At 49.2% G+C, this 26,732-nt stretch overlaps 6 protein-coding genes across 9 annotated transcripts; 3 read left to right on the top strand and 3 right to left on the bottom strand.

The window, feature by feature from the left end:
- The first annotated feature begins 1,045 nt into the window (after positions 1 to 1,045).
- On the top strand, positions 1,046 to 4,805 carry LOC112885077. 2 transcript variants are annotated; one of them, XM_025950759.1, is made up of 6 exons: positions 1,046 to 1,208; positions 1,531 to 1,643; positions 2,858 to 3,366; positions 3,470 to 3,640; positions 3,873 to 4,005; positions 4,459 to 4,805. In XM_025950759.1, the coding sequence occupies exons 1-6, from the start codon at positions 1,134 to 1,136 to the stop codon at positions 4,496 to 4,498; spliced, it is 1,041 nt and encodes a 346-aa protein (XP_025806544.1). In that variant the 5' UTR covers positions 1,046 to 1,133; the 3' UTR covers positions 4,499 to 4,805. The 2 variants fall into 2 exon arrangements, with proteins under 2 accessions (XP_025806544.1, XP_025806549.1); XM_025950764.1 differs by lacking the exons at positions 3,873 to 4,005; positions 4,459 to 4,805 and adding an exon at positions 3,719 to 3,863.
- A 549-nt stretch (positions 4,806 to 5,354) lies between these two features.
- On the top strand, positions 5,355 to 8,772 carry LOC112885061 (TOM1-like protein 1). Of its 2 annotated transcripts, none has more exons than XM_025950751.1 (4): positions 5,355 to 5,530; positions 6,064 to 6,587; positions 7,270 to 7,515; positions 8,111 to 8,772. In XM_025950751.1, the coding sequence occupies exons 2-4, from the start codon at positions 6,069 to 6,071 to the stop codon at positions 8,522 to 8,524; spliced, it is 1,179 nt and encodes a 392-aa protein (XP_025806536.1). In that variant the 5' UTR covers positions 5,355 to 5,530; positions 6,064 to 6,068; the 3' UTR covers positions 8,525 to 8,772. The 2 variants fall into 2 exon arrangements, with proteins under 2 accessions (XP_025806536.1, XP_025806528.1); XM_025950743.1 differs by having other exon boundaries at positions 5,372 to 5,821.
- A 123-nt stretch (positions 8,773 to 8,895) lies between these two features.
- On the bottom strand, positions 8,896 to 12,362 carry LOC112885055 (probable 4-coumarate--CoA ligase 2). Its single transcript, XM_025950732.1, has 6 exons — positions 11,047 to 12,362; positions 9,897 to 10,095; positions 9,667 to 9,812; positions 9,513 to 9,580; positions 9,327 to 9,429; positions 8,896 to 9,215 (listed from the first exon to the last, which is right to left on the bottom strand). Exons 1-6 carry the CDS (start codon positions 12,136 to 12,138, stop codon positions 9,096 to 9,098), a joined length of 1,728 nt encoding a protein of 575 aa, XP_025806517.1. The 5' UTR covers positions 12,139 to 12,362; the 3' UTR covers positions 8,896 to 9,095.
- Positions 12,363 to 14,220: 1,858 nt separating this feature from the next.
- Positions 14,221 to 16,532, bottom strand: LOC112885040 (pentatricopeptide repeat-containing protein At1g31920). 2 transcript variants are annotated; one of them, XM_025950722.1, is made up of 2 exons: positions 15,803 to 16,532; positions 14,221 to 15,704 (listed from the first exon to the last, which is right to left on the bottom strand). In XM_025950722.1, exons 1-2 carry the CDS (start codon positions 16,301 to 16,303, stop codon positions 14,346 to 14,348), a joined length of 1,860 nt encoding a protein of 619 aa, XP_025806507.1. In that variant the 5' UTR covers positions 16,304 to 16,532; the 3' UTR covers positions 14,221 to 14,345. The 2 variants fall into 2 exon arrangements, with proteins under 2 accessions (XP_025806507.1, XP_025806500.1); XM_025950715.1 differs by having other exon boundaries at positions 14,221 to 15,710; positions 15,803 to 16,528.
- A 2,233-nt stretch (positions 16,533 to 18,765) lies between these two features.
- Positions 18,766 to 23,724, top strand: LOC112885031 (ATPase family AAA domain-containing protein 3-B-like). The gene is made up of 7 exons (XM_025950703.1): positions 18,766 to 19,179; positions 19,266 to 19,361; positions 20,329 to 20,749; positions 21,074 to 21,164; positions 21,691 to 22,027; positions 22,113 to 22,261; positions 22,907 to 23,724. Exons 1-7 carry the CDS (start codon positions 18,835 to 18,837, stop codon positions 23,421 to 23,423), a joined length of 1,956 nt encoding a protein of 651 aa, XP_025806488.1. The 5' UTR covers positions 18,766 to 18,834; the 3' UTR covers positions 23,424 to 23,724.
- A 390-nt stretch (positions 23,725 to 24,114) lies between these two features.
- On the bottom strand, positions 24,115 to 26,115 carry LOC112889283. Its single transcript, XM_025955874.1, has 3 exons — positions 25,959 to 26,115; positions 25,231 to 25,413; positions 24,115 to 24,590 (listed from the first exon to the last, which is right to left on the bottom strand). The coding sequence occupies exons 1-3, from the start codon at positions 26,091 to 26,093 to the stop codon at positions 24,369 to 24,371; spliced, it is 540 nt and encodes a 179-aa protein (XP_025811659.1). The 5' UTR covers positions 26,094 to 26,115; the 3' UTR covers positions 24,115 to 24,368.
- Between the last annotated feature and the right edge of the window lie 617 nt (positions 26,116 to 26,732).

Raw genomic sequence — 26,732 nt, forward strand, 5'->3', positions numbered from 1 at the left:
AACGATTCTACTATTGATCTACTAATATGTGTTTGTTTATTCAACATTTTGGTAAAAATGGATTCAAAATCATAAGCACCTTGATCAACATTTCAAATGACAACATTCAACATTTTTTAAAACATAGATCAACATTTGAAAGGACTAGATTCAACATTTTCTAAAGCATAGATCATCATTTTTAAAGAAATTTTTTTACCACATTCAGAACCTGTATCAACATTTTGAAAGAGTGGATTCAACCATTTTCAAAACCTAGATCAACATCTTGAAAATATTAGTTCCAACATTTGGCCCATGACTTCGATTTCTTCTTCTTCCTTGTTGAGCCCGTGACGCTGCCTAAGCATTCTTCTTCCTCAGCATCAAGGGCGGACCGTCGTGGAGGCGAAACTGGGCACTGATCCCTACTTCTTCCACGCGCTGCCTCACTGTAAGTCTACATCTATACTGTACTTGTTCAGGTAATTCTACGAGCACAAATCCATAAGAGTAAGCTCAACTAGCCCCCTCTTGTTTTAGCTCCATGTTCCGCCACTGCTCAGCACGTCTCCATATTTGCCTTCTTCCCCTCCAGCGAGACGGCCGCTGTTGTCTGAGAGACAAAGATGCTACCGCTTGGTGCTACCTGAGAAGCTTCTACTACCCACCACACCGGAGTTCCCAGCACCCTTGAACCTCAAAAATGGATCACAGAGGCGATGGAGAAGCTATTGGTGGCGTGAGCGGGCGGCGACGCAAGCAGGGCAGCAGCGGCGGAGCAGGCGGGGGCGCGAGACGGCGAGAGGAAAGAAACGTGCGGTGGAATCCGACGGACGACTTGGCTCGCACGAATCTCAAAAACTGGAAGTTACCTGGGTTCTTTCTTCCGGAAGATGTATAGAATGCCCGCTCCAAACGCGTGGGACAGCCCCCAGCCCAGTACGAGACTTGATGCCGATGCGTCATGGTGGGCCGGCTCATATGGGCGTCATGGTGGGCCTGACTGGGCTTACCTGCCGGGTGCGTCGGTTTTCTGCCTTCCTTCGCGAATGCGCCTTTCCTTCCCTTCCCTGGCTTCCATTTGGGCGTAGCAGCAGAGGAGCAGTGTGCAAGGAAGCCGCGAGGGCGAGAGAGGTCGGCGCGATTCGGAGATGGGCAAGGGCGGCGAGCTGTGGGACGACTCCGCGCTGGTGGACGCCTTCGACCGCGCCGTCGCCACCTACAAGGTACGCTTGCTCGTCTCCGGTCTCGACGGCTTCGCGGATCGCCGCCTTTCGCCGCAACTGATGCTAGGGTTTAGGGTTTTGAGGGCTTTGCGGGACAAGTTGAAATGGGCCGGCTACGTTGTCGGTGAGATGGTCGGAGATGGTAGGGTAGGTGGGGTGGGCGCTGGAGATTCGGATTGGGGGTTGGAGAGCTGAGTCGATTTTGCTTCATTGGCTTCGTGCTTACGAATTCATTTATAAGGAATATAATGTTCGTGTATCTCCCCCTTTTCCAATTAGTCGGAATGTTTGCTTGCATTGGGCTAACGTTGATGATTGGCAGGAAATGCATGGCAAGATCAACTGGGCAACGCCATGTGAGGATGAAAAGCCAGAACCAGCTGCTGCTACTACTGCAGAAGTAGAGGAACCCATCACTGCTGAATCAGAGGATGAGTAAGTAGACTGATGCTTTTAGCTTCACTCGACGCTGACAATTTGTTATGCGGTGGACTGGTTGTTAGTTCGTGTTGATGCTATCTGAAGAAACTGTAATGTTACATGAATTTTGTTAGTAACTACTGATGGTATACTTAGACTTGCATGATTGTTGAGGTCAGTAGAAACAGGGTGGCCATATGAAAAAAAAAATATAGCTGTTTGCTGTTACCATATTGTTTCTGAATGTTCTATTTAGAGCTCATTTTTTGATTAATGGAGATGACAACGTTATGCAATCATCAACTAGACATGTATTTTGTTAGATCCTGGCCATCACAGGTTATTCTTTAAGGCCATCTAATTCTGTCTACTTAATGCTACCTAGTATTCCCAACGAATGTTGTACAAACATGTCCATTGGTGAAGGAAAAACCTAAGAAGCAGCCAGATTTCACCATGTGTTCTTGGGTTTGCCAAATCCAACCCTTTTGGGGGAAAACTAGTCACCATATGCTGCCAGATAGTTTGTAGTAAACCATCTTGTCTGATCAGTACCAGAAGTGCTAAGTGTCAGATAACTGGAGGTGCTGAGTTATTTTTATTGAGAAAATTGCAAAACCCATGGGTGTTCAAATACCCACCTGTGTTTCAATTCTGACTACAAGTTTTATATGTTTTCAAATCCCCCCCATGTGCCCATTTACCAACCGATGTTATTTTGCATAACCTCACGGATGATTTGGCCTTTTCCCTTTGCCAAAGAGTTTTCTGAGAGTTTGCCATGCTCACCATCAAGATTGTCCTACTTGAGTTTAGGCACAATAATTCATGCATGGAGCATCTATAGCACCTAGGTACATGAGACGAGTCAGATGATGCTAGAGGCCAAACTATAGCTACATTGGCTGGTAAACTGGCACATGGGGGAATCTGAAATCACATAAAAGTTGCGGATATGAGATTGTAAGGAATTGAGATGCAGATTGGTATTTGAAAACCCCATTCACTTGCTGTGGGCTATTGCAATTTCCTTTCTTTTCAGTTTTAATTCATATGGAATGCACATCAGACTAAAGATATTAACTTTTCTCTTCAACTTGATCTATCTTTCACATACCCTGCATGAGCATTTGTCATTTATGTACCCAATTTTAAATTGTTGTGGTATTGTCTTTGCATCCATTCTTGTGAGAAGTGATCAAGTTTAATTTCATTTGTGTGTTTTAAAGGCACAAAGAGAAAGGTGCCAACTGTGACAACACACCCTGTGGTCTGGTGGGGACACCGCAGCAGCCCTCTGAAGAAAGACAGGCAGTTGAGCAAGCTCCTCTTCAAGAAACTGATCCCGGGAAAGAGACACATGGTTCAGAGTCTAAGACACTCTCTTCAAATGCTACTGATGCTGATGGAAATGTGAGCTCAAGCCAGCAAACATTTGAGTACAACGAATTGCTCAGACAGTACTATGAGCTTGAGGAGAAGAGTCGGAACGTTCTTCAGCAACTCCAACAGACGAACTACTGGAATTATCAAGCATCAGGATATGCTTCTACAACCCAACAGCAGCAAATTCCTGCCTACAGTGCCACAGCTCCAGATCCTCACTCATCTACCACTCAATCCTCATGCTGCTACTGGAATGTTCCCCTGGTATCTGTCTCCTGCTGTTCAGCTGGCCAACCAAGTGAAGGTTCTGCTTTTATGCCGCCTAATGGTGGCTGCAGTGTATCATTGACTTGTAGGTGCCTACTTTGGTTCTGTGCTTTGTTCGTCTGTTCATATAGATTGTGCGTATTCCTTTGCCTGTATGGCGTGACTACATGATGTGATTCATTTTTCAGGTGATCAGTGTCCTGGTGCAAGCACCACATACCCCAGCGTTTCAAACTTCACGAAGCCACCAAAAAATTTATCTCCAAATGGTGACCAAGTTGCTAAGGCTGCAATGATGACCGCTGAAGGTGCCTTGAATTTTATGAGCAGTACAGTATCTGGACAGCCTGGATCCCAAAGTAAGTAACTTCTTGTTTGAAGTAGTGGCATTGTGTCTACTGTGCTTCTTCTGTAGACGTCTCAAAATATGTTTGCAGGAGTAGCTGGTTGGATGCATGTACTGCACATTATACTCAAGCAGAATGACCCAAAAACTCACATTCTTCTGCAATACTAATTGGGTGAACATGGAACACATATCGGGTAATGCACTATGTTCTCTCACAAAGTCACCTTTTCTCCTCAATGTAGAAACCGAGTCAGAAACTGGAAAGGATGAAAGCACAAGTATGGGCATGAAACCGAATCTTGATATAACTGGAGCAGATAGTGATCTTGCTGTTCTCTTAAATGCATGGTATGCGGCTGGGTTCTACACTGGCAGGTAATCCCAATCCCTTGAACTTTTTCTTTGAACTTTGGGTTTGGACTGTGCTCGGATTGCAGTGATGCCTTCTGGATCTCTATTAATTTTGGATTCCTTTGCAATCAATCATACACGCTTCTTAATGCTTGTAGCTGTCCCCACATTTTGCATTGTTATTTGCATTCACTTCTCCATCAACGCATCAGCTCCTGCCATTGTCTCAAAAGAGAGAGTACTTATTTGCACTAAATAATTAAGGAAAGATGAAGAGATAATGTTGATTGGCACAAATTATTTGGGGATATAACTATAAGGGCCTCAAAAATCATGAAGTTCTGAACTCGTAAAGCCTGTTCATCAATTCTATTAATTATCTGACACTTGATTCCTGATGCCATTTCTGCACTGCATGTTACCATTCTACGATACCCGTTCTATCATGGATCTGAGATGTTTGAATTCTGTTTGTAGGTACCTCGCACTGCAATCTTCAAAAAATTCAAGACAATAATTTATGAGGTTATGGCCATGGTGTGGTAGAGTTCTACAAGAAGTTATTGTTTCACCGATGGTGCCAATGCTATGTATGTTGAGCAATCCACTCAATCTGTTATGTAACTGAACATTCTGAATTTCCGATGGAGCTGTGCTGTTTCACACTTACCAGTCTTTTCAGGCTAGAACTGTGGTATGCTCATGTATGAACCTTTTGTTATTTAAGTAAACTGTTGCCTCAACCTATTATAAGGTTCCTGGCCTCATGTAACTGGTAACTTGGTGAAATTGCTTTTGCGGTTAACTGGTGGTGGTAATGTCTATAAGGCGCGTCCATCTGTAACCTGTTCTAGCTAGACGCCATTTGTGCAACTAGAATGGCTTCACGTATCCTGTGCTGTTTGGCAAATTGGCAGCTTCCATCCCCAGTTGTTGATTGCAGGATTAAGCACTACGACCAGAAAGTGTTCGGTGTGGATTGTCCGTTGCGCCACGTGCGAATTCTTTTAAGCCGGGGCTGTTGTGATGTTGCCTGCCGACCGGCCGTGCCTGCCCCGCGCGTCGTGATGTTTGGCGGTGGTGGTCGGTACACGGCACCTTTCAAAAGTCGTGGCATGTGTGACTCGTCAGCCGCCGCCGAGGGAATATTGCTCTGCATCATCTGTGTACGCAGTACGCGTTTGGCGCGTTGACCCTGCTTGTGCGTCTTCTCCAAACTGCCAGGTCGGAGCCTGCGGTGAATGCTGTATACACCCCGGAAAAGAGAGGAATTTATGCGATGGGTTACCAATTTCCTCATTCATCTAGTATGGTTAAAAATACGCAAATATCACTAAAACATTTACGATTCTAGAGTCGTATATAAACAAAGATCATGGATTGGTCTAGAAGCAATAACCGAAGTGACACAAAAGAGGCCGCAACTGCAAGGCACCGCACGAGAACTCGCCAGGAAGCAACGACGCGGAAAGACAAATCCAGGGGCCAAGCCAAGAGAAGCCGCTCGCTCCTGTTGTTGGATTGTTCGTTCGTCGATTCCGTCGCGGAGGTACGCTGCACCCCCCACCCAACCCCTGCTCCTAATCCGCTTCTCCTGCTCCCCCCGAAATTCCGCGTCCAGTACCCGGATCTTCCTCCCCTGCCGCTCCCCCGAATTTTCCCCCTCACAAGTCACAACCCGTTTCATCTCTCTCTTCCGCCGCCGCTGCGCTCGAGGACCGGAGTCTTCTCTCGTCGGGGGGCGTCGGCGTCCTTCCTTTCCGCCGCCCTCGACTGTTGCTGAACTGCCGTCGGGTGGAGATCGGCTTGAATCAACTGTTCTTTTAGTTTGTTGGTGTTGGTGAGTAAACCCTAGCCTCCTTGGAGGAATCTTCTAGGAGTTCGTTTTTCTTTGCGGATTTGCTAATCGAAACCATATACTGGGTCCAGTTAGGTTTTGCTTCCGTTGCGCGCAACCGCAACGTTAGTCTACAGTTTCAATTTCAACGCCCGCGTGAAATTCGCCATGGCCCCTGAGATTTAGACTAATCATCACGTCCATGTGTTATCTTACTGTGAGACGCCTTTTTGTTGATTCTGCAGCGAAAATGAGTGACAACCTGATGGACAAGGTTAGCGCCTTTGGCGAGCGCCTCAAGATCACCGGGACGGAGGTCAGCAAGAAGATGACGGCCGGCATGAGCTCCATGAGCTTCAAGATGAAGGAGTTGTTCCAGGGGCAGACTCCGGCTGACAAGATTGTTGAGGACGCCACTTCAGAGAACCTGGATGGGCCTGACTGGAACTTGAACTTGGAGATTTGCGACCTGATCAACACGGAGAAGGTCAACAGTGTGGAGCTCATCCGTGGCATCAAGAAGCGGATCATGCTGAAGGATGCGAGGATCCAGTACCTCTCCTTGATTCTGCTCGAGACTATTGTGAAGAACTGCGAGAAGGCCTTCTCGGAGGTTGCAGCTGAGCGGGTTCTTGACGAGATGGTTAGGCTGATTGATGACCCTCAGACAGTTGTCAATAACAGGAACAAGGCCCTTATGCTGATTGAAGCGTGGGGGGAGTCTGGTGATGAGCTACGCTACCTGCCAGTCTATGAGGAAACCTACAAGGTATGCAAACACATGCCTTCATTTTGGTTACCCTTGTTTCAACCAAATAAACTGCGTAACTTGTGTCTGTTTCAATCGACTCATACTAGTATTATACAGCAGTGGTTCATTTTCTTCTGCTACTTCATGCCAACAAGAAAGTAAAACTAGTATGTGTTTATCCATGATGCTAGTATAGAGATTACAGAACAATCCAATTTAAGAGCAACATGCTGAAGTAAGTTTGCTCTAGAGCATACATTGCTTCATTCACTGGGATATTTATGCTTCACATGGATTTCATACTTTTTGTACTTTGGATTTATGGACATCTTTTTTATGGTTATAGTTTTCTACAGCTAGGTCACCAAGTACTTCATTGGTAGACCTTAGGCAGCATCAGTATCATTCCTATAGTTCTAGCTATATTATTTACACGTTGTTTTCATGCCACATTTGATGTTATCACTTCCTCTATATCTTACTTGATTATTTTAGACATCAACACAAAATTTAATTCATGTCATTCAATATTACTTCTGACAATATTGTAGAAAGAAAAAACTATGATGACATGGCAGTGCATGTGATGCCGTTCTTCGAAATATATTTGCTGTCAAAGTTTTAAAAGTTTGGTTGGGCATATTCAACGTAATCCTTGCCAATTTCTATATTATAACATGATCATTTCCTTCTTGTGTAGAGCTTGAAATCAAGAGGAGTGCGGTTTCCTGGACGTGACAATGAGAGCTTGGCTCCCATATTTACTCCCCCACGATCAGTTGCTGAAGCTGATGTTGATGCGAACTTGCCCCACCATGCTTTTGAAGACGTGCATGTTCATACATATACTGCCGAAGAAACAAAAGAAGCATTTGATGTTGCTCGTAACAGCATAGAACTTCTTTCGACTGTTCTTTCCTCTTCCCCTGAGCAGGATGCTTTGCAGGTAACTACATTTTCTGTAGCTGTGTCCCAAATTCATTTAATTTTTCTTTTACTCTATTTGCCTACTTTTTCTAGCATCATGACGTGAATAGCTATTTCCACATTTGAGTAACTTGGATATTGCTTGTGTCTTGTCATCGGTTGAAAATACTTTGGGCAGGTGAATGTGTTTCTCTTGCTGTTCCTGAACTATGGTGACAAAGTGATCCTGTACTTTATTTACAAGTGATAATTTTGCTGTTCATGTTGATTATTAATCTAATATAATGCATACTTTACAGTTTCCTTAGAAATCAGAATGACTGGTAAAGTACTCCATGTTGCTTGTTGAGCTGTGTGCTAACTGCTTTCCCTGTTACAATAACACTCACTGCATTCTAGCACCTGCATCTGTTGTAGTATAGGGAGGGCATGTTGAAATATTTACTCCTTTTCTGTTGTGCATCCTGAATTGGTAGATTTTGTATTGTGCTTTAACATGCTTTACTAAGGGCATGGAAGACTAATGAAGAATTTAGTAAGCACCATCATTGTTAAGCAAATACAAATTAAATCCTGTAAAGATAGTGTTCTGACTAGTTTTATTGCTGTCATAGGATGACTTAACAGCCACTCTTGTGCAACAATGCTACCAATCTCAGCACACTATCCAGAGAATCATTGAGACAGTTGGTGACAACGAAGCTGTGCTCTTTGAGGCCTTGAGTGTGAATGATGAGATTCAGAAAGTGCTATCCAAATATGAAGAGATGAAGCAACCCAGGGCCTCGGAGCAAGCAGAACAGCGTCCAGTGGTCATACCGATTGCCACAGAACACGAAGATTCCACTGCTGTTGGCACCGAAGATTCCCTGGTCAGAAAACCAGCTGCTGCTAGGGCAAGGTCAGGTGGAGATGACGATATCCTTGATGATCTCGACGAGATGATATTTGGCAAGAAGGGAGGTAGCAGTTCCCAGGAAGCGCCCAAAAAGCCGGATCCCAAGAAAGATGACCTGATCAGCTTTTAAGCACCTTTCCGTGATCGCACCCAGTACTTGCTATTTTATGGTGCTGTACTCAGTCGGTAGAAGATTGCAGATTCTGTAGGATTTGGATCGCTTGTTTATTCTCATACGATCATACCTGCCCCTTTTTTCAGTTTGTCCAGTTGTTAAGTTGCTGCACTCTCTCAATCATCTGGTTTCATGGAGGAGTCCCATGAATGTATTTGATGGTGAATTCTGCCTCGATGGAAAAAAAATATTTTAACTGAATCTTTGCTCCTCCCTTCAGTGACCATTTCAAGCTCATCTGTTCTGGTTTAGCTAATCGAGCAGATCTGAACAGTAGTCTCGTTTATCACTGGTCTCTCTACATGCCAGCTATGTGAACTGTGAGATGGGGTCAAAATCAGCCATTCTTATCGATGCCACATCGTCACCAAATAAATGGCGATCTCAACTGAGCGCATTCGCTTACAAAGCATATGAATACATCTTGCAATCCCGGTACACGGTCATACACATACACTGAACGGCACTACAGTACCACTACCAAATGAATGCACGTAGCAAGGCAAGAGTCTGAGCCTGCAGCTGCTCAGGCGGGCGCGGGTGCGGCGAGCTTGGCCCGCAGCTCTCTCCTCAGTATCTTCCCCGACGCCGACTTGGGGATGGAGTGGGTGAAGTACACCCTGTGCAGCCTCTTGTAGAACACCACCTGGGCACACAAAATGTGGTCAGAAACTGCTTCGGCAGCGTCCATCAACAATCACCAAGACGGCGTCCAACCGTGACGTGCGTATTGTTCGACGCGACCATGAAATCGTACCTGCTTGGATATGAACTCCTTGATGGCATCCTCTGCGATGTCGGAGTCGGCGGCGCGGACCACGAAGGCGACCGGGACCTCGCCGGCGGCGTCATCCTTTTGCCTGCCATGCGCATACATCCGGTCAATTCTTCCTGCGTGTGATTTGATTTGATGATTTCGGAGCAACCGAAATGGTGGCCTTACGGGACGACGGCGGCGTCGGCGATGGAAGGGTGCGCGAGCAGCAGCGCCTCGAGCTCGGCCGGCGGCACCTGCACGGGTGTCACAGCGGCAGTTCTCAGAAACGCGAAAGGCTGAAACGGTCGTGAACTCGTGGCTATCAGGGCTTGCTGTGTACCTGGAAGCCCTTGAACTTGATGAGCTCCTTGACGCGGTCGACGATGAAGACCTCCTCGTCGTCGTCGACGTAGCCGATGTCGCCGGTGTGGAGCCAGCCGTCGACGTCGATCGTCCTCGCGGTGGCCTCCAGGTCGTTCAGGTACCCTGCGCCGGCATCGGTCGGTCAATGGTGGCCCCACGGTGGCGCGCGCTACGCGCCGAAACTGCTAGCCGAACGCGCGCACCTACCTTTCATGATCTGGGGGCCCCGGATGCAGATCTCGCCGGGGAGGTTGCGGCCGAGCGAGCGGCCCGTGTCCGGGTCCACCACCTTGAGCTCCGCGTTGCGCACCACCGTGCCGCACGACCCCGGCTTGGCGGGCGACGGCTCCTTGGCGAACGCCGGGCACATGGACAGCACCGGCCCGGCCTCCGTCATCCCGTACCCCTGTGAAGTCACGCCAACGACAGTCAGCTCGGCCGACGGCGGCGGCATGGGGTGTCGCCGGTGGAGAGTGGCGACGAGGTGGGCCGTGTGGCCGTGGTGGTAGGTGGAACGAGAGGCTCAGATGTGGAGGGGTGGGTACCACGCGCGGTGATGGTTTTCGACCCCTGGACTCCGGACTACACGTTGCGGTCAACCCGCATCGATGCCTTGCCTGCGGCGCGTACGTCCAGGGTTCCAGGCGTTGGCACTTTGTGAAAAAAAAATCACGGCGTGCACGTCTCCGTCCGGCAAGTACCGAGCAGTCGTGTTGCTCGTTAGTATAGTTTAGGACTAGGGATGGGATCCAATGGCTCGAGGCGTTCTTTCTGGGATGGTAGCCCGGTAGCTCAAGGTGTACGTGGAGTATTCTCCGTGTCTGGTTCCGGACTGAACAACTGCCGTTGCGTTAGCTAAATTTAAAATTATCGTATCAAAGAAAATTTTACCATTTAAAATATTAAATAAAAACTGTTTACACAACCTTTTCAAAGATGGGTGCTAATTCGCGAGACAAATTTAATGAGCCCAACTAATCTATGATTTACTACATTGATGCTATAGTAATCATCTGCTAATCATAGATTACTATATTTCATTAGATTCGTATCGCAGTATCGCAAATTAGCCTGAGGATTCTGCAGTTAGTTTTGTAATTAGATTTTATTTAACGTTCCTAAATGATAGAATTCTCTTTAACGTGACCGGTCTAAAGTTTAGTCCTCCGGAACCGAACGCGCCTGCATCGGTGCCTCAAGGGATGTAAAAGTTCACATCATGCAAAGGATAAGCGACAGTTGGCTACAAATTCTATGTTCATTGAGATTTTTAATTGAAGTTGTTTTCCCCCAAACGATGGCTGTAATCTGAGTGAACCAGTGAAGCAGAGACGGCATCGTGACAGTAGACACTGACCTGCCCGAAGATGGCCTGCGGCACGCGCGCGCGGAGCGCGTCGACGAGCTCCTTGCCGAGCGGGGCGGCGCCGGAGAGCACGATCCGGATGGAGCTCAGGTCGTACTTCTCCAGCGCGGGATTCTTGGCCAGCGCGAGCACCAGCGGCGGCACGACGGCGGCCACCGTCACGCGCCACCGCTGGATGCCCTCCAGCATCGCGCCCATCTCGAACCTGGGCATCAGCATCACCGCCGCGCCGGCCCGCAGCGCGCATAGCAGCACCGAGTTGAGCGAGAAGATGTGGAACAGCGGCAGCACGCAGAGCGCGACGTCGCCCTCCCGCATGTACAGGTTCGGGTTCGCGCCGTCCACCTGCTGCGCCACGCCGGACACCTGCCCGCCGTGCGTCAGCACCACGCCCTTGGGCAGCCCCGTCGTACCCGACGAGAAGGGCAGCGCCACGGGGTCGTCGGGGGATATGGACACCTCCGGGAGGGCGGCCTCGTCGGCGGACGCCACCAGCTCCCAGAACGCCAGGCAGCCTTCCGGGGTGCTGGCCGCGTCGTCGACGGTGACGACGGTGAGGGCATTGCCCTCGCCTTCGCTCCCCGCCGCGTCGATCCTCGGGAAGGCCTCGTGGCGGAGCTTGTCGACGTAGGCGGACTGGGTGACGATGAGCCTCGCGCCGGACGCCTTGAACTGCTTGTGGATCTCCTGCGGCGTGCAGAACGGGTTGGCGGCGGTGGTGACCGCGCCCAGGAACGACGCGCCGAAGAAGGTGAGCACGAACTCGACGGAGTTCTGGAGCAGGATCATGACGCGGTCGCCCTGGCCGACGCCGAGCCCGCGCAGCGACGCGGCGGCCTTGCGGCACAGGCGGCGCGTCTCGGCGTAGGTGTACGTCGTCCCCGTGGCCGCCGCGATGAGGCACGGCGCGTCCGGGAGCTCCGCCGCCCGGGCGAAGCAGTACTCGTGCAGAGGCAGGTGGCTGGGGATCTCGATGTCCGGCAGCTTCGACCGGAACACGGTCACCTCCGGCGCCACCATCTCCGCCACCGCGACCGCTCCCGCCGCTTGCGGCTGCGCCTCCGGTGCTGCCACCGTGATCATCTCCTCTGCTTTTCACGAAACAGAGACCTTCTTGGGATGGCCGCCGACAAACCGGAGCCTTCACACAATCACACCGAACTGCACAAGAAATCTCTTTCTTGCGAGTTCGTATCAGTGCTCGGGCTTCTTAGAATGGTGCTCGAGACTGGAGAAGAAGAGGGGGAGCGGAGGTGGAAATAAATACAGCAACAGACTAGCAGGGACCACGGAGGTAGGCGAGGGAGAGGAGCGCGCGACGCACTGGAGGGGGAGGCGGGTAGGTAGGACGAGAGAGCAAGGAGATGCATGTGGAAGGGGTGCGTACACGCCCGGCCGCCGGCATCGACCCTGCCTATCAAAAATGAGCACATTTTTCCGTGACATTTTGCAGTCCCAAACGCAATTTTTGTTCTGCTCCGACCTGTCGAGAGCCGTTACTCGCTTCTCGCAGGGTTCGGCGCCTGTCTGTCCACGTATGACTTGCCATCGCCGTCCATCGTCCAGGGCATCCCCGCAGGCGGCTGCACGTCTTGGCTGCGGTTCCCTCGCACTCGCACCTACCCTCACGCACGGGGTGCCATTTTGGCCGCAGCAAAAATCTGTCTGCAGCTGCTCGGCAAGCTCACAGCTCAGCTCGTGTTGCACAAGCCCAGAGCACTGCTGCTTTCCTGTGCGCTGCAGATCGACCACGTGCCCGATCTGAGAGCCTGAGACCAGTCATGGAAGACAGGACGAGCACTTCAGTACTTCAGCAGGGCGTGGCGCTGCGCGCAGATACGATCAGCATTCAGCAGCAAGGAGTCGACAAAATATCCCCGGCAGCCATGTCAATCTGCCATGCGCGGCCCGTGAGGCCGTGACCAGGAGGGGCCAGGTCCCAGGTAAACATGGCGAGGCGAGTGCCATGCGGCAGCCAGCCCAACGGCACGGTCGCGAGCGCCGGCCAGTCGACGACTGGTGGCGCGCGGAGCCGCCAGGCAGAGGAAGCAAGGCTGGGGCAGGTTGAGAGAAACTGGTGGCCACTGGCCTATCCCCGGCAGCCATGTCAATCTGCCATGCGCGGCCCGTGAGGCCGTGACCAGGAGGGGCCAGGTCCCAGGTAAACATGGCGAGGCGAGTGCCATGCGGCAGCCAGCCCAACGGCACGGTCGCGAGCGCCGGCCAGTCGACGACTGGTGGCGCGCGGAGCCGCCAGGCAGAGGAAGCAAGGCTGGGGCAGGTTGAGAGAAACTGGTGGCCACTGGCCAGGGCCCATTTCAGTTACAGGCAGGACCGGAAATGCAGCCTTTTTTTGGTCCTCTGCCCCGTCAGGTTCCTGCCCATTTGAGTATCGAACAGGATGTCGATGCGCATTCATACGAGGGAGAGGCGCTTTGTGCATTCCAACCAGACGTAGCTGCGAGATCCGATCTCGACTGAGAGCGGCGATGTGACCGTGACTCCGTCTGCAACGCTGCCAGTCGTTGCCTCAGCTCTCCGGTAACGGGTTTTTCCCCAGTAACCGATTGCCTTGCTAGTACAGATTACTGCCTTACTGGAGTCGGCTACTGGAGTAGTATGGATGTGCTGCAGGACTGAGGTGTTTTGCTAGGCATGGTCGCATGGACTCATGGTCCATTCCTAGCACTGAAGCCGTCCCAGGCTCCCAGCTCTGCGGTCACTGCTGACTTATTATTGTTTCTTGAAAGTTGGCTGCAGAATTATTGATGGTGCCGGAATGACCTAACGACTTTTTAACCTCGCCTACAGGATCGAGAACGTCGGTCGCAAAAAGAAAAGAAAAGAAAATCTCATTGTTAAATGTGTGCTTTTGTTCAGCTGATTGTGAAAGTGCGCTATTGTGAACGTAAACTCCTGTCATTTTCAGGCACTAATGCCGCGCAAAACTGTAGGCCAGAGCTCGAGGGGGTTGGTTGGTTTGGTATCAGTTGTCGTGGCCGAACGCAGAGCATCTGTTTGAGGTGCCCTCTGTGCCAACAAAGCCTTCAGATGCTGGTCCATAGCACTTAGCAGCAGGATCATGTGGCTCTGATTTGTATTGTGCCGGTGGAGACATGCATGCGGGTGCATCTAACACTTTAATGAACTTTATACTGATGATCATTTCCTTCAAAGATGTGTACCATGTAATCCATTCACAGCAAAAGGAATCATACACACTGATAATAATTCGAAAAAGGAAGAAATTGTTGTTCATATTTACACCACCAATCAGAGTCGCCAGGCCGTTACCAGTGATCCCTGCAGGTGCACGCGCCGCGCCGGAACCGGTGGAACCGGCTCCGGTCCCTGACGACGATCTCCCGCCCGAAGATCTCTGAGATCAGCGCGCTGTACGCGTGGCACTCCTTGCTCATCCGGAGGTTGGTCACGACCCTCACCGGCGTCCCCTCCGGCGTGCTCAGCAGGCCGAACGCCATGGCCAGCTTCTGGCTGTGCGCGGCGGCCACGCGCCGCTTCTCCTCCTCGCCCACGGCCAGCGCCACCTCCGACGTGTCGGGCTCGTAGCCGTCGAACCGGAGCTGCCACTCCATCTGGTGGAGCATCTCGTAGATGTCGCGCCTCCGCGGGTGGGACATGTCCTGGGACACGAACCGGTGCACCTCGCCGCGCACCTCCACGGCGCTGAATCCGGGGGACGGCGCGAGGCCCCCGTCCGCCGCCTCTGTCCGGAGCGCGGCCGCGGCGTCCCAGTTCTTGGCCCTGGCGTGCATGTCCGCGACGATGACGTAGTCGCCGGCGTTGGCGGCGCCGAGGCGCCTCAGCTCCTGCAGGGCGCGCTCGGCGAGGCCCAGGTCGCCGTGGATCCGGCACGCGTTGAGCAGGCTCCGCCAGGCCGTGCCCGTCGGCCCCGTGGGCATGCTCCCGATGAGCGCGCGCGCGTCGCCCAGCCTCCCGGCGCGGGCCATCAGGTCCACCATGCAGCCGTAGTGCTGCGCGTTGGGGGCGACCTTGTGCTCCAGCCGCATCCGGTCGAAGCACCGCAGCCCGTCCTCGAGCAGCCCGGCGCGGCTGCAGGCGTTGAGCACGCCGACGTACACGGCCGCGTCGGGCGCTTGGCCCTCCCGGACCATCGCATCGAACACCTGCAGCGCCTTCCGCCCGTCCCCGTGCAGCGCCAGGCCGGACACCATGGCGCTGTACGCCCACGCGTTCTTGCCGTCCATGGCGTCGAACACCGCCGCGGCCTTCTCGATGCATCCGCACTTGGCGTACATGTCCACCAGGGACGTCTCCATGATGGTGTTCAGCCTCGTGGCGTTCCTCAGCAGGGCGCAGTGGATGCTCCGCCCGACGTCGTAGGCGCCCAGGTGCGCGCACGCCGAGAGCGCGCTGACCATGGAGCTCTCGTCGGGCCTCCACCCCTCCCGCACCATCGCGCCGAACGATTCGAGGCAGTCGCCCCACAGCCCGGCCCTCGTGTACGCCGCGAGGAGCGCGCTCCAGGAAGCCGGCGTTCGATCCTCGGCCTCCGTCCGGTCGAACGCCAGGCGAGCCATCGCCGGCTCGCCGCACTTACCGTAGAAGCTGATGAGGCTGTTCTGCACGTGCTCGTCGTGCTGGAACCCGAGCTTCACGATGTGCGCCTGCAGCTGCCAGTGGAAACCAAGAAATGTCACGTCCCAGCTCGTCACCGATTGCAGAAGAGCACGCTGGCTGGTTGAGTGCGAGCTGAAGCCGTCACCTGCCTCCCTTCTTGCAAGGCCGCGAGCTGCGCGCACGCCTTGAGGACGAACGGGAACGTGTAGTTGTCGGGCTCCACGCCGGCCTCCAGCATGTCAGCGTACAGCCGCAGCGCGGCCGACGGGTCGCGGTCGCCGCGGCCGCTGCTGACGTGGCCGCGCATCAGGGTGTTGTAGTCGAAGGCCTCCGGTTCGTCGAGGGACTCGAAGATGGACGCCGCGAGCTCCATGCCGCCCGGCCAGCCCGAGAGCGCGCACGCCGCGAGCAGCGGCCGCGCGTGCCGCGGGGAGCGGTCGAGGCCCAGCTTGATGTGCCGCGCGTGCGCTGTCCTGACATCGTCCACGCTCCGCGCCGAGACGGCCGCCGCCGCCGTGCCGCATGGCGCGGCCTGCTCCCTCAGCCTCTTCTCCAGCGCCTGCGCCGGCACCGTCGCCGGCGCGGCGGTTCTCGGCGTGGCGACCTGGTGCGACTGCGCCTGGGACAAAACTAAACCTCCCACCATGCTAGCACCATCGGCGTGCGGTGCAGCGCAGGCGGTGTGACGAAACTACCATCGCCGAACCGCGGCCGGTGGCCACATAGAGCTGTAGTGTTCGCAAGAATCTGTTACCGTGGCGAGTAAAAAAAAATCCCATGTCTCTCTCGCCACCATGGTCGTCTTGCTCGATCTCGCCGAACTGGACGCAGAGTTGCAGACATGGGCACCGCCCCAAATGGGTCCCACATGCAAAAGATTTGTGGCTGAGGAGCAGCGCTGGGATTTTCTTGAGGTGTTGGATGTCATCCAGGAGTTGGAGCGGGCAAATGGCAGCTGGGCGGAGACGACGCCGTGGCAAACTGATTAGGCTGAGGATAAGGTCCATGGCCAGCGGGGCAAGCACCAAAAGCCGTCCAGGCTGGAGGCTGACAATGTGGGCCCACCCTACCAGTGCTACAGTAGACATGTTTGCCGATTGCCATCGCGTCCTGAAACTTTGTATGACAGAGACACTTCTCTGCGAGGATGGAATGACACAGCTCTAGGCACATCTTTGTCGTTTTAAAAGAAATATTTCGCGCACATTGGTAAACAATACGGTAGAAACCTAGAAACTTCTTCTAGGCCTCGTTCGATTCTATCGGAACGACCAGCTGACAACGACGCTTCACTGTAGCTCCACCCCTGCACATTCCGCACGGATTGATTTCATCCGATTTAAAATCTGGCTTAACACAAAATAGCCATTTGATTCGGATCAGAATAGAGCCGGCCTTAGTTTATTCCAACCCGTTTTGGCTATTCCGGTCTCTTAACGACCAGAAATCAATTCTCACGTCTTGATCTCGGGAACGACCCTCCCGGATCGAGTGACACAACCGGATCCACTTATTCCCCTCCAAGAGCGAATCCGTTCCATGATTCAATCCGGAACGACCGAATACGATCTTACTGAAACGGGTGCAAGCAATGGGAAAACTAGAGAAGTACTCACTGAACTCCCCCCCTCCCTTTTCTTGAGACAGAGACAAACGATGGACCGTTTCTTTTCTCTATTTTCTCTTTCAGAAAGGGTCAACAAAATTCTACCAATCACATAATCGCAAGGCGTTTTATTTTTGCTGCTGCTCATTAAAACCATTTTTTTTATGGTTGTATCGGATACTCCAAGTAACGGCTACATACATCTCTCATAATTTGAACCCTTGCGTGTGAATCATATTTTCACGCCTCCACCCAAAAGTTTGCTTATGATCGGCTAAAAAGAACAACGCAACTAATGTTAAAAAGAAAGCAAACCTGTTTACTGAGCAGTGAGCATGTCAGAGTAAGAGACGTAACAACATGCAGTGCCTTGTGGTAGGGAGATCATAATTCATCAGTGGGCTATGTGATTGTGATGTTTCTTGATTTTTTGGTTATCAGCATGGGGTAGGATGGGTGTTCTATGCATCCTTCGGCGCGTATATATGAATGTATGAATGTAAATTGGTGATTTTTAGGTGTACCTCCAACTCTCTTTAGTTTAAATATTTGTGTTACTTCTTCAAAATGAGGTTCTATTTTAGAAAAGTAGTATAAATATTTGAACTAAAGAGGGTGTATCTAAGGGTCACCAATTTGCATGCCTATGTGAATGTTTATATCTCTATTTTTCTTATAAAAGACTCTTACATTGGGTTAGGGGTCAGGAGATCAATATTAATATACCTGGGTTCAGATCAAAACATAGGCTTGCTATTCATATATTTTTCTTTACAAATGCCAGACCTCCTAGCCCAACCTAAAAAAATAAAATAGAAAAGGCAATGGTGAAAGGACTGTTGAGATGGGCTGGATCATACACAGTTCATGTATAGTAACATGACAAAGAGGATGGAGGCCCAAAGAGAGGTCAATTGGCCTAATTACCATTCTCCTCTTCATTTTTCAGGGCTACTATCCTATTAAAACGCTGTATGGTCAATTTATTATAATTAGTTACCTATACAATTATAACTGAAACACAACTCTATCATTCAACACTGTTATAAAAAGGTCCACAGCTCATTTTACCTGCCGCTGGGTCTTGTAAAGAAGCAAGCATAACACTACTGGTGACGAAGTTTACAGAGAGTAAACAAACGAAGTGTTAGTTTTATTATGGAACAGTCAACAAAGTGTTAATACCATCGCAGAAAAAGAACAGTTTATAGTCAAGCTGGCAATGACGTCGCGTGTTAACCGTAAACAATGTTTACAGACGGTAAACCATTTGAATGATAAAAAATAATGGCGTTTAACCATGAATCATAATGTGACGCAATATGCCACTAACAACAATGTGCTCCTGAAAAATATCACAGGCGAACTCTGGAGAGCCCCTCTCCTGCTTCAGCTTTGGGTCCCAAGACAAGCAAGCAAAAAAAAGCCGGCCTTCTTGGGCCGCAAGCCGACCTGCCGAACCGGCACCGCCCGCCGCAACGCACAAATACGCCGCATCTCCACACCGCAGCTTTGATCGAGACGGACGGCCAGCCTTAAACCCTACTCGCCCAAACCCACGACGCACAGCCATGGCCGCCGCCGCCGCCGCCGCGAAGGCCGCGGCCGCGGCCTTCTCCGCGGGGGCCACCGTCGCGCTCTGCTCCGAGCGTGCCCACGCCGAGGGGGGCGGCACCACGTTCCGCTTCCCGGGCTTCTCCCACCCCGCCCCTGCCCCCGCCCCCGCCCCCGCCGCGCCGCCGCCGCATCAGCAGCACCCGGCGCCGGCGGGAGGGCGGGGAGAGGAAGCCGTGGAGGAGGCGCCGAGGGTTTCGACCCAGCACCCTCGCACGAGTGCCGCGGGGTTCGATCCCGCGCCGCTTGAGCGCGGGGTGGAGGCGCTGAATAAGCTAAAGCAGGCGTCGGACCCCAAAAAGGTGGGATTTCTCGCTCGTTCATTATATTCTTTTTTGTTCCGCGGCGGGATTTTGACGTGAGGCTGTGTTGACCCGTGGCCGTGCAGTTGTTCGAGCTTCTGAAGAAGCAGGAGGAGACGCGCCAGCAGGAATTCATTGCGAAGAAAGCCGAGGAGCAGAGGGCACTGGCCCAGCTCGAGATTGTGAGACATCTCTCGTCCCATCACTGTTGGCCTTTAAATTTGTTGTTCATGATGCTTTGGACGAATTAGCACTTCATCCAACTAACTTAACAGAAGCAAAGCCTTTTAGTCCCAAGGAAATTGCGGTAAGCTAGTTTGGAGAATTATTGTGTAAAAAATAGTTTCAAGGTTTTAAGATTGCTAAGGGACAATTCTAGTGTATCCTACGCCTTCGTGGAATCTCCACATTGACCGTTGCAAGTACATAATCGCCATGGATAATTCTTTGCAAGTACATAATCACCATGGATAATTCTTAAGTCATCTGCTCCAATAGCCATAGTGCATTCCTATTGATGCTATGATTTTATTTTGTGTTGTAGTTAACAAACTGCTTCAAATGATTCTTTATGATATTCTGGTTTGTGTGACCATATTATATGTACGACCTGTTTGGCTTTAGCTTCTTGACTGATTGCCATACAAATGAAGGAAATCAGCACATGAAATGTTAGATATAGTTATTCATTACTCTTCCCTTTTGGTGGTATTTTACAAGTCTGGCCTTATGCTAGCAGTTAACTTCAATTGAGTTCATGTCTGTGCATTGGTCTCTTACTCATTAAAAGTATTTCAGATCATGCCATGCATATTTATTCAACGAATCGTGTGGATCTGTGATGCAGAGATGCTAAATTGGTGTTTACAGTAAATTGATGTTTAATGTGTCATTTTGCTCGCAGAAAGTCTCCAGAACATAGTTTTTTTCAAGAAAATTTTTTTTGCTATGATTTTCATGTGGCTGTATATTTGTAAAATATTTTGGTGAAAGTGATTTTTTTGCAGCAAACATCCTAGGAAGGCACATGTTTTTTTTTTTAATTTGAGGGAGTTGTATTACATCAGTGTAACTTACTGTATTCTCATTTGTGCTTTGTTAGGTCACGGATTAGATGCTCTTCTTTTGTAACATGAGCCATTTTTGCAGGAGAAAAAACGGATAGATTATGAAGAAACTAAAAAACTTGATCAACAGCGAGCTAAAATAAAGTCACAGATGGCTCAATATGAGGATGAGCTTAAAAGGAAGCGATTGCAGGCGGAGCACGAGGCACAGAGGGTGAGGAATCAGGAGCTTGTGAAGATGCAAGAGGAATCTGCGATTAGGCTAGAGCAGATCCGGCGTGCAACTGAGGAGCAAATCCAGGAACAGCGGAGACAGACAGAGAAGGAAAAGGCAGAAATAATGCGGACGACTATTAAATTGAAATCCATGGCAGATGCGGAGGCAAGAGTAATTGAAACAAAACAAACTGAAGATGTGAAGAGGCGATTGCTTTTGGAGCAGATAAAAGCTGACAGGGAGAAGTGGATCGAAGTGATAAATACAACCTTTGAGCATATAGGAGGTATGCCTCACTGAGCGAACAGTTCCTTATTGGATATTTCTGCAGTTCTTACTTTATCATAAGCTATTTTTACTGTTTGTGTAACAAAAAAATTAGGTGATTTAATAAAACTTCACGGATTTATTACTTTGATTTAAAACTGGTATTTGGATCAGGTATCACCTAGGGAATAGTACTGTGGGTACCAGCATAATGTTACCTAATTTATATTGTATGCAACCTTGTGAAGCTGGAGGTGTTTATATGCTTATATTATGAAACATCAGCGGAGAAACATTCTCATGCCTTTGTTATGTGCTATCTTCTTTCCGTTTTCCCCTTCAGGTGGTTTGCGGACGATATTGACTGATCAAAATAAGCTAGCTGTAGCCATTGGAGGTTTAACAGCACTTGCTGCGGGGATATACACAACAAGGTAAAGTTCGTAAATAGTGTGGTCTATATTTTGATTTTTGGTATTCTAGTTGAGCAGAGGCTGAAAAGCCATAGTGCCAACGCACACCCTGTAGTTTTGAAGCAGGCTTTAGTTGTAATAACTTTGATATTTCTTAGTGTTTTGTTAGTAGTAGTGAAGGAAATCCACATTTACGGAACTGCTGCTGTAATCCACATTTAACTTGTAAAGTCAAGGAATATCAACTATGACGCTAGAATTACACCGGAATTTTAGAAATACAGTCACATTGTAACTTCTCACTATGCTTCCACTAAATTTGCTCGTTTTGTTTGCTTTGGCTGATTCCTGTATTGACCACATTTTTCTTCAAGATTGGCATGCATTTTAGAACAAGGATAAAGATCTTATTCTTCATGTTAATTATTGATGAATATACTATATCATCATTTTTTACTTCTCATTTGCACCTTAAATATTTTCGTTTTGTTTTCTTTTTTTTCTTCTAATTTTAATATCCTTACATATATTCACATATTTTCCTCAGGGAGGGTGCAAGAGTAATCTGGGGCTATGTTGACCGTATTCTAGGTCAGCCATCATTGGTAAGGGAGTCATCAAGAGGGAGGTATCCCTGGTCTGGTTCCTTCGCACGTGCTACGAGTACCCTGACTAGCAAACTGAAGAATGGAAGCAACCTGGGGAAGAATGGGAATGGGTTTGGTGATGTTATTCTAAATCCTTCTCTCCAAAAGAGAGTGAAGCAGCTTGCTAATGCCACAGCCAATACAAAACTTCATCAAGCTCCTTTCAGGAACATGCTTTTCTATGGGCCTCCTGGCACAGGGAAAACAATGGCAGCACGAGAACTAGCTCGCAAATCTGTATGCCTCATAGACTGTACCCATGTTAACACTAATGAAAATGCTGGTATTATTGCTATCCCTCTAATGTTGTGACCATTTACAGGGATTAGATTACGCACTAATGACTGGTGGAGATGTTGCACCATTGGGATCACAAGCAGTCACCAAGATTCATCAGTTGTTTGACTGGGCGAAGAAATCTAATAGGGGTTTACTCCTCTTCATTGATGAAGCTGATGCTTTCTTGTGCGAGTAAGTGAACCAAATCTTCAGATACTTCTCTTGTTTGAACCTCCACGGCACCATTTAAATTTGCAGTATCATAATTATTTCAGAAAGTCCAATTTTCTTCTAAGATGTCTTATAGCATGGCTGATACAATATAGTTTTCATGATTGATTGATAATTCAGATCTATCGTCGATATTTTCAATGCTTGTACGTAATCATTCATCACATCACAATCGCAGTCACCCTCCTTATAAACGAGTTTGCTGCTTGCTTTTGCCAGTATGGTCGTTTCACAGCTTAGTTTTGTGGAAATACCGAGTCCTGTACAGTCCAACGTAGCCCAGTTCACATTGGTTAACAGAATAATGCCTCATGCATACCAGCATATCTCTATTTGCTATCCTTTAGCTATCAGATAAAAGAAGTTGCAACTTGTAATAATTGTGTGTGGCTCTGTAAGGCACCTGTTAGTATATTGCAAAAGAAGCATAGCGCACCAATTATTTTCTGGCACCATTCAACTATAGTGTCATCTCCCTATATACCAAAAGAATTGAGCTGTCTTGATCTAGCATGTTATAATATCTTATTATATTTCAGGCCTCTTTTCTCATCCTTCACTTGCAAACTGTAGTGACATCTCAGACTGATTTTTTGTACCCTGCAGGCGGAACAAGACTTACATGAGTGAAGCTCAAAGGAGTGCGCTGAACGCTCTCCTCTTCCGCACAGGTGATCAATCCAAGGACGTTGTCCTTGCACTGGCCACCAACAGGCCCGGTGACCTTGACTCTGCTGTTGCTGACCGTATCGATGAGGTCCTTGAATTCCCCCTCCCTGGGGAAGACGAGCGATTCAAGATCCTGAAGCTGTACCTGGACAAGTACATTGTCAAAGCCGGCGACAAGCACGAGAAGAGCTGGCTCCGGTTCTTCCGAGGCCAGCCCCAGAAGATTGAGGTGAAGGGCATCACGGATGACCTGATCCGAGAGGCAGCTGCCAAAACCGAGGGCTTCTCTGGAAGAGAGATTGCAAAGATGATGGCGAGCGTCCAGGCTGCAGTGTATGGCAGCAAGGACTGCAAGCTCACTCCAGGCCTGTTCCGTGAGGTCGTGGATTACAAGGTTGCCGAGCACCAGCAGCGGAAAAGATTGGCCGGTGAGGAGCCAAAGCAGAATGCTTAGTAGTTAGGATGACCATTTTTTGCGTTCAGCCCCTTTTGCCGTGGCATATACTGTGTTTTTTTCCCTGGATAAGATTGCCTAATGGGGCAGGCGCGTATCTGCTCCGTTGTTATTCTTTGCTGCTCACTAGGGGGTATGTTGGTGGTAGGCGATGATAACTTATAAGGGATGAGGATTACGTGTGGTGACAGAAACTTTGGCGGTAGGTCACACACAGCAAGCTGGCAGTTTTGGTGAACGTACATTTGCCTGCAATGGTCTGATTCACTGACTAATAATCAATAGAGGCTGTTTTGTGACACTTGTCTGGGCGTTGTTTTACAGTTTTTTTTAGCTGTATCACGGATCAGGCAGTGAATGAATGATCAGTTTCTTCCACCAATGTTCTGCGATGCACTCGTCCACAACAATGTCGTGCGCCGTCGGTTCTCACAATCCAAAAATGTTCGTGTACACGGGCTCTTCTGCAGGTTGAATCATTAGCACAAAGAAAGGTAACGAAGAACGTTTCCGCTTATTGTCACAACCGAGAAACCGCTCGCTTCCAGATACATCATCGCCAGAAGGCAAAACCGGCACCAATTTTGCTACTACAGGTTGCAAAAAAAAAATGGTTCGTTTCATTGAGCCGCATGCACGAGCACGATGGCACTCAACAAAGTAAAATTACAAACAACAGAATCACCCAACAGGCCAACACAAAACAAAGCATCTCAGTAACCATTGCCTTCAATACATGCGCTGTATCTTCCCCCAAATGCCCTTAATCGTATTTTATAGATACAATCCACACAAAAATTATGCAGTGTAGTTCCAGTTTTTTTCGACGTAACATTGCTGTATATAGCTCAGCTCGTGCCACCTGACATGTGGAAGAGATACATGCCGGGGGCACAACACAGTCAAGATGGAAACTACAATATGATGGTAACGCCCAACTCAAGCTCATTCTGCAGAACCCACAGGGACATCACACTCGTCAAGAAGAGCTCGGATGTTGTGCTCAGGGGCACTTACGGAGGGCAATATCGCGCGTCTTGGAACTGCAGATCTCGACCTTGTACTGCTGCTGTCAGACTCGAGCTGCGACCCTTCCTGCACGACCGGCAAGTCTGTCCTCACCCTCGCGCTGACTGAAGACATTTTCTCCTTCCATATCCTCCCATCCTAGCATCCAGCAGACCATCATCAATGAAAACCAATAAGGGAACAATAAGTTTGAATGATCTGATGTTTTGCTACAAACGAAATGTTGAACTTCGAGTATATAAGAGAGCAGATTGTAAATGAGAAAGGTAAGATAAGATCTGGCATGTTTGTTGTTGTTGTAACACTAATTTCTGCAACAAAAGGAATTTTGCTAATATGATTCGACACTGAAGTCTGCAACACAAGAAAGTTTAGTATGGTCTCTACTTAACACTGAAGACATGTTTTCTTTTCATATCCTCCCATCCTATACTAGCATACATCAATCAAGTAAGACCAATTAGGCAACAATAAGTTTGCATTGTATGATGCTTTTGCTAAAAGGGAAATGCTGAACTTCAAGCTTATAAGAGCAGATTATTAATGATAAAGGTAACACAAGAATTGAAAGCTTGTTGTTAGTGTAACACTTAAATTCTGCAACACGAGAAAGTTCACTTATACGGTTTAACACTACATCCTGCACCACAAGAAAGTTAGCTAATGTGGTTTTAATTCTAAATTCTGCAACATAAGAAGTTCACTGATACAGTCGTCTTTGTCAGCAACGTGATTCTCTCGTGCAATTTGGGCTATAGGCACCAAGAGGACGGCTTACATGCAGTATAGACGGCTCAGGAAGTGGGCATTTCAATGGTTGATCAAGATTGACAGGCTCCACAGGGCGCTCCACTGGCTTGAACTCAAAGCCAACCTCAATACCGTGAGGACTCTCTGCAGGAACAGCTGCCGTGTCAGACTCTCCGGTACTCATGTTGGGTGCCAGCGTCTCCACAACCTCCTGCACCATCAAAACGAAATCCCCCAGCAATCAGGCAAGATTAATCCAAATAAGATGGGAATTACTAATTCCTTGCTTAACCGAGTCAAAACAAACAAACAAACAACTTGACTGCGTAAATTTCTCATGGACAAATATGGAGACAAAACAAGCTCGCAACTTTCTCCAATTTTTGGGAAGCAACAAGGTCGATTAATACCGATTCTATCTTTTCGAACTAAGATTACCTAAAACCAGAAGAAAAAACATGCTAAAAGCATCCGATTTTGAAGAATCAGAAGAGGAACAGAAAAGGGCGAGCTACCGAGTGCTGGAGACAGCAGAATCTACCCATGAACGAGTACGGGATCAAACCAAACCAGCTCAAATCTGAGTCTTGGATGGCTTCATAAAACTAACGCTAACCTAGGGTTGACCTGATATGGTTATATACAAGCAGATCCCTTCTTGGACTTGGGGAAGTAAATTACAGCAGAAACGACATGGAAGTACAAGTGGGCGCCATAGGGAGAGGAGGAGGAGGGCGAAGGGAGAAGAGAACTCACGGCTACGCTCTTGGAGCGGCGATGGGCGCCGGCGGAGAACCTAGAGAAGATTCCGACCATCGCCTCCTCGGCCCTGGCTCGAAGCTTTCTCGGAGCTGAACGAAGCTGGCTGCTTTTCTTGTGTTGCGGGAGCATGGGTCGATGCAGCAGTTATTTTCCTGTCGGAGTGGTTTTATTATCACCCTATTTTTTCTCTCCTTTTCTTATTAAGCTTGATTATTGCTAAACTAACATTAGAATAAGTATGTGACAGATAAGTAGGGAACCTTTTAGAAGGGAAGTACCCTCCCCCTTTTTCGATGCTTAACGTCATAAATAATAGCATAATCTCGTCTAACTTGTTTAAGCACGGGAGATTATGAAGCCCACGGAGTCAAGGACATCCTCACGATGTTGTGGGGAAAAAAAGGTGAGCTTAGACCAAACATAAATTTTCACCTAATTAACCCTTAGACGGATGTTTTAAAAGGATAAGAAAAGACGCTATAGTTTGTCAGAGCAACTCTAGCGTATAATCTTTTACCAGGCCACGTCATATATAGCCGGTCTAGTAAAAAATCTCTAGCGTTTAGCTTCTTATCCTGTGCTACGGTAGGACCCAAATATTACCTTTTTCTTCCCACCCCTGCTTTCTTTCCCGAGATTGAGGTCACATCCTACCCTTTTCTCCCTCTGCACCGGGTGCCCAACTTGGCTTCGGGTGCTTGAGGAGCACCCATGAAAAATTTTGTTCCAATGTATTGTACCGCTCCCATCCATTTCTCTCTCTGGCCA

This window comes from Panicum hallii, chromosome 1 (assembly GCF_002211085.1).
Source record: "Panicum hallii strain FIL2 chromosome 1, PHallii_v3.1, whole genome shotgun sequence".
Lineage (NCBI taxonomy): Eukaryota > Viridiplantae > Streptophyta > Magnoliopsida > Poales > Poaceae > Panicum > Panicum hallii.

What these genes read in the sequence shown, in the direction of transcription:
- LOC112889283 (XM_025955874.1), bottom strand. Translation starts at nt 26,093, where the DNA reads ATGCTCCCGCAACACAAGAAAAGCAGCCAGCTTCGTTCAGCTCCGAGA. An exon ending in GCCGCTCCAAGAGCGTAGCC is followed by an intron (nt 25,414 to 25,958) that starts GTGAGTTCTCTT and finishes TTGATGGTGCAG; the next exon opens with GAGGTTGTGGAGACGCTGGC. An exon ending in CTGAGCCGTCTATACTGCAT is followed by an intron (nt 24,591 to 25,230) that starts GTAAGCCGTCCT and finishes GCTGGATGCTAG; the next exon opens with GATGGGAGGATATGGAAGGA.
- LOC112885055 (XM_025950732.1), bottom strand. Translation starts at nt 12,138, where the DNA reads ATGATCACGGTGGCAGCACCGGAGGCGCAGCCGCAAGCGGCGGGAGCG. An exon ending in GCCGACGCCGCCGTCGTCCC is followed by an intron (nt 9,430 to 9,512) that starts GTAAGGCCACCA and finishes TGCGCATGGCAG; the next exon opens with GCAAAAGGATGACGCCGCCG. An exon ending in AGGAGTTCATATCCAAGCAG is followed by an intron (nt 9,216 to 9,326) that starts GTACGATTTCAT and finishes TTGTGTGCCCAG; the next exon opens with GTGGTGTTCTACAAGAGGCT.
- LOC112885077 (XM_025950759.1), top strand. Translation starts at nt 1,134, where the DNA reads ATGGGCAAGGGCGGCGAGCTGTGGGACGACTCCGCGCTGGTGGACGCC. An exon ending in TGGACAGCCTGGATCCCAAA is followed by an intron (nt 3,641 to 3,872) that starts GTAAGTAACTTC and finishes TCCTCAATGTAG; the next exon opens with AAACCGAGTCAGAAACTGGA. An exon ending in GCTGGGTTCTACACTGGCAG is followed by an intron (nt 4,006 to 4,458) that starts GTAATCCCAATC and finishes TTCTGTTTGTAG; the next exon opens with GTACCTCGCACTGCAATCTT.
- LOC112885031 (XM_025950703.1), top strand. Translation starts at nt 18,835, where the DNA reads ATGGCCGCCGCCGCCGCCGCCGCGAAGGCCGCGGCCGCGGCCTTCTCC. An exon ending in CACTGGCCCAGCTCGAGATT is followed by an intron (nt 19,362 to 20,328) that starts GTGAGACATCTC and finishes CCATTTTTGCAG; the next exon opens with GAGAAAAAACGGATAGATTA. An exon ending in GCGGGGATATACACAACAAG is followed by an intron (nt 21,165 to 21,690) that starts GTAAAGTTCGTA and finishes TATTTTCCTCAG; the next exon opens with GGAGGGTGCAAGAGTAATCT.
- LOC112885040 (XM_025950715.1), bottom strand. Translation starts at nt 16,303, where the DNA reads ATGGTGGGAGGTTTAGTTTTGTCCCAGGCGCAGTCGCACCAGGTCGCC. An exon ending in CCTTGCAAGAAGGGAGGCAG is followed by an intron (nt 15,711 to 15,802) that starts GTGACGGCTTCA and finishes TTCCACTGGCAG; the next exon opens with CTGCAGGCGCACATCGTGAA.
- LOC112885061 (XM_025950751.1), top strand. Translation starts at nt 6,069, where the DNA reads ATGAGTGACAACCTGATGGACAAGGTTAGCGCCTTTGGCGAGCGCCTC. An exon ending in TCTATGAGGAAACCTACAAG is followed by an intron (nt 6,588 to 7,269) that starts GTATGCAAACAC and finishes CTTCTTGTGTAG; the next exon opens with AGCTTGAAATCAAGAGGAGT. An exon ending in CTGAGCAGGATGCTTTGCAG is followed by an intron (nt 7,516 to 8,110) that starts GTAACTACATTT and finishes TTGCTGTCATAG; the next exon opens with GATGACTTAACAGCCACTCT.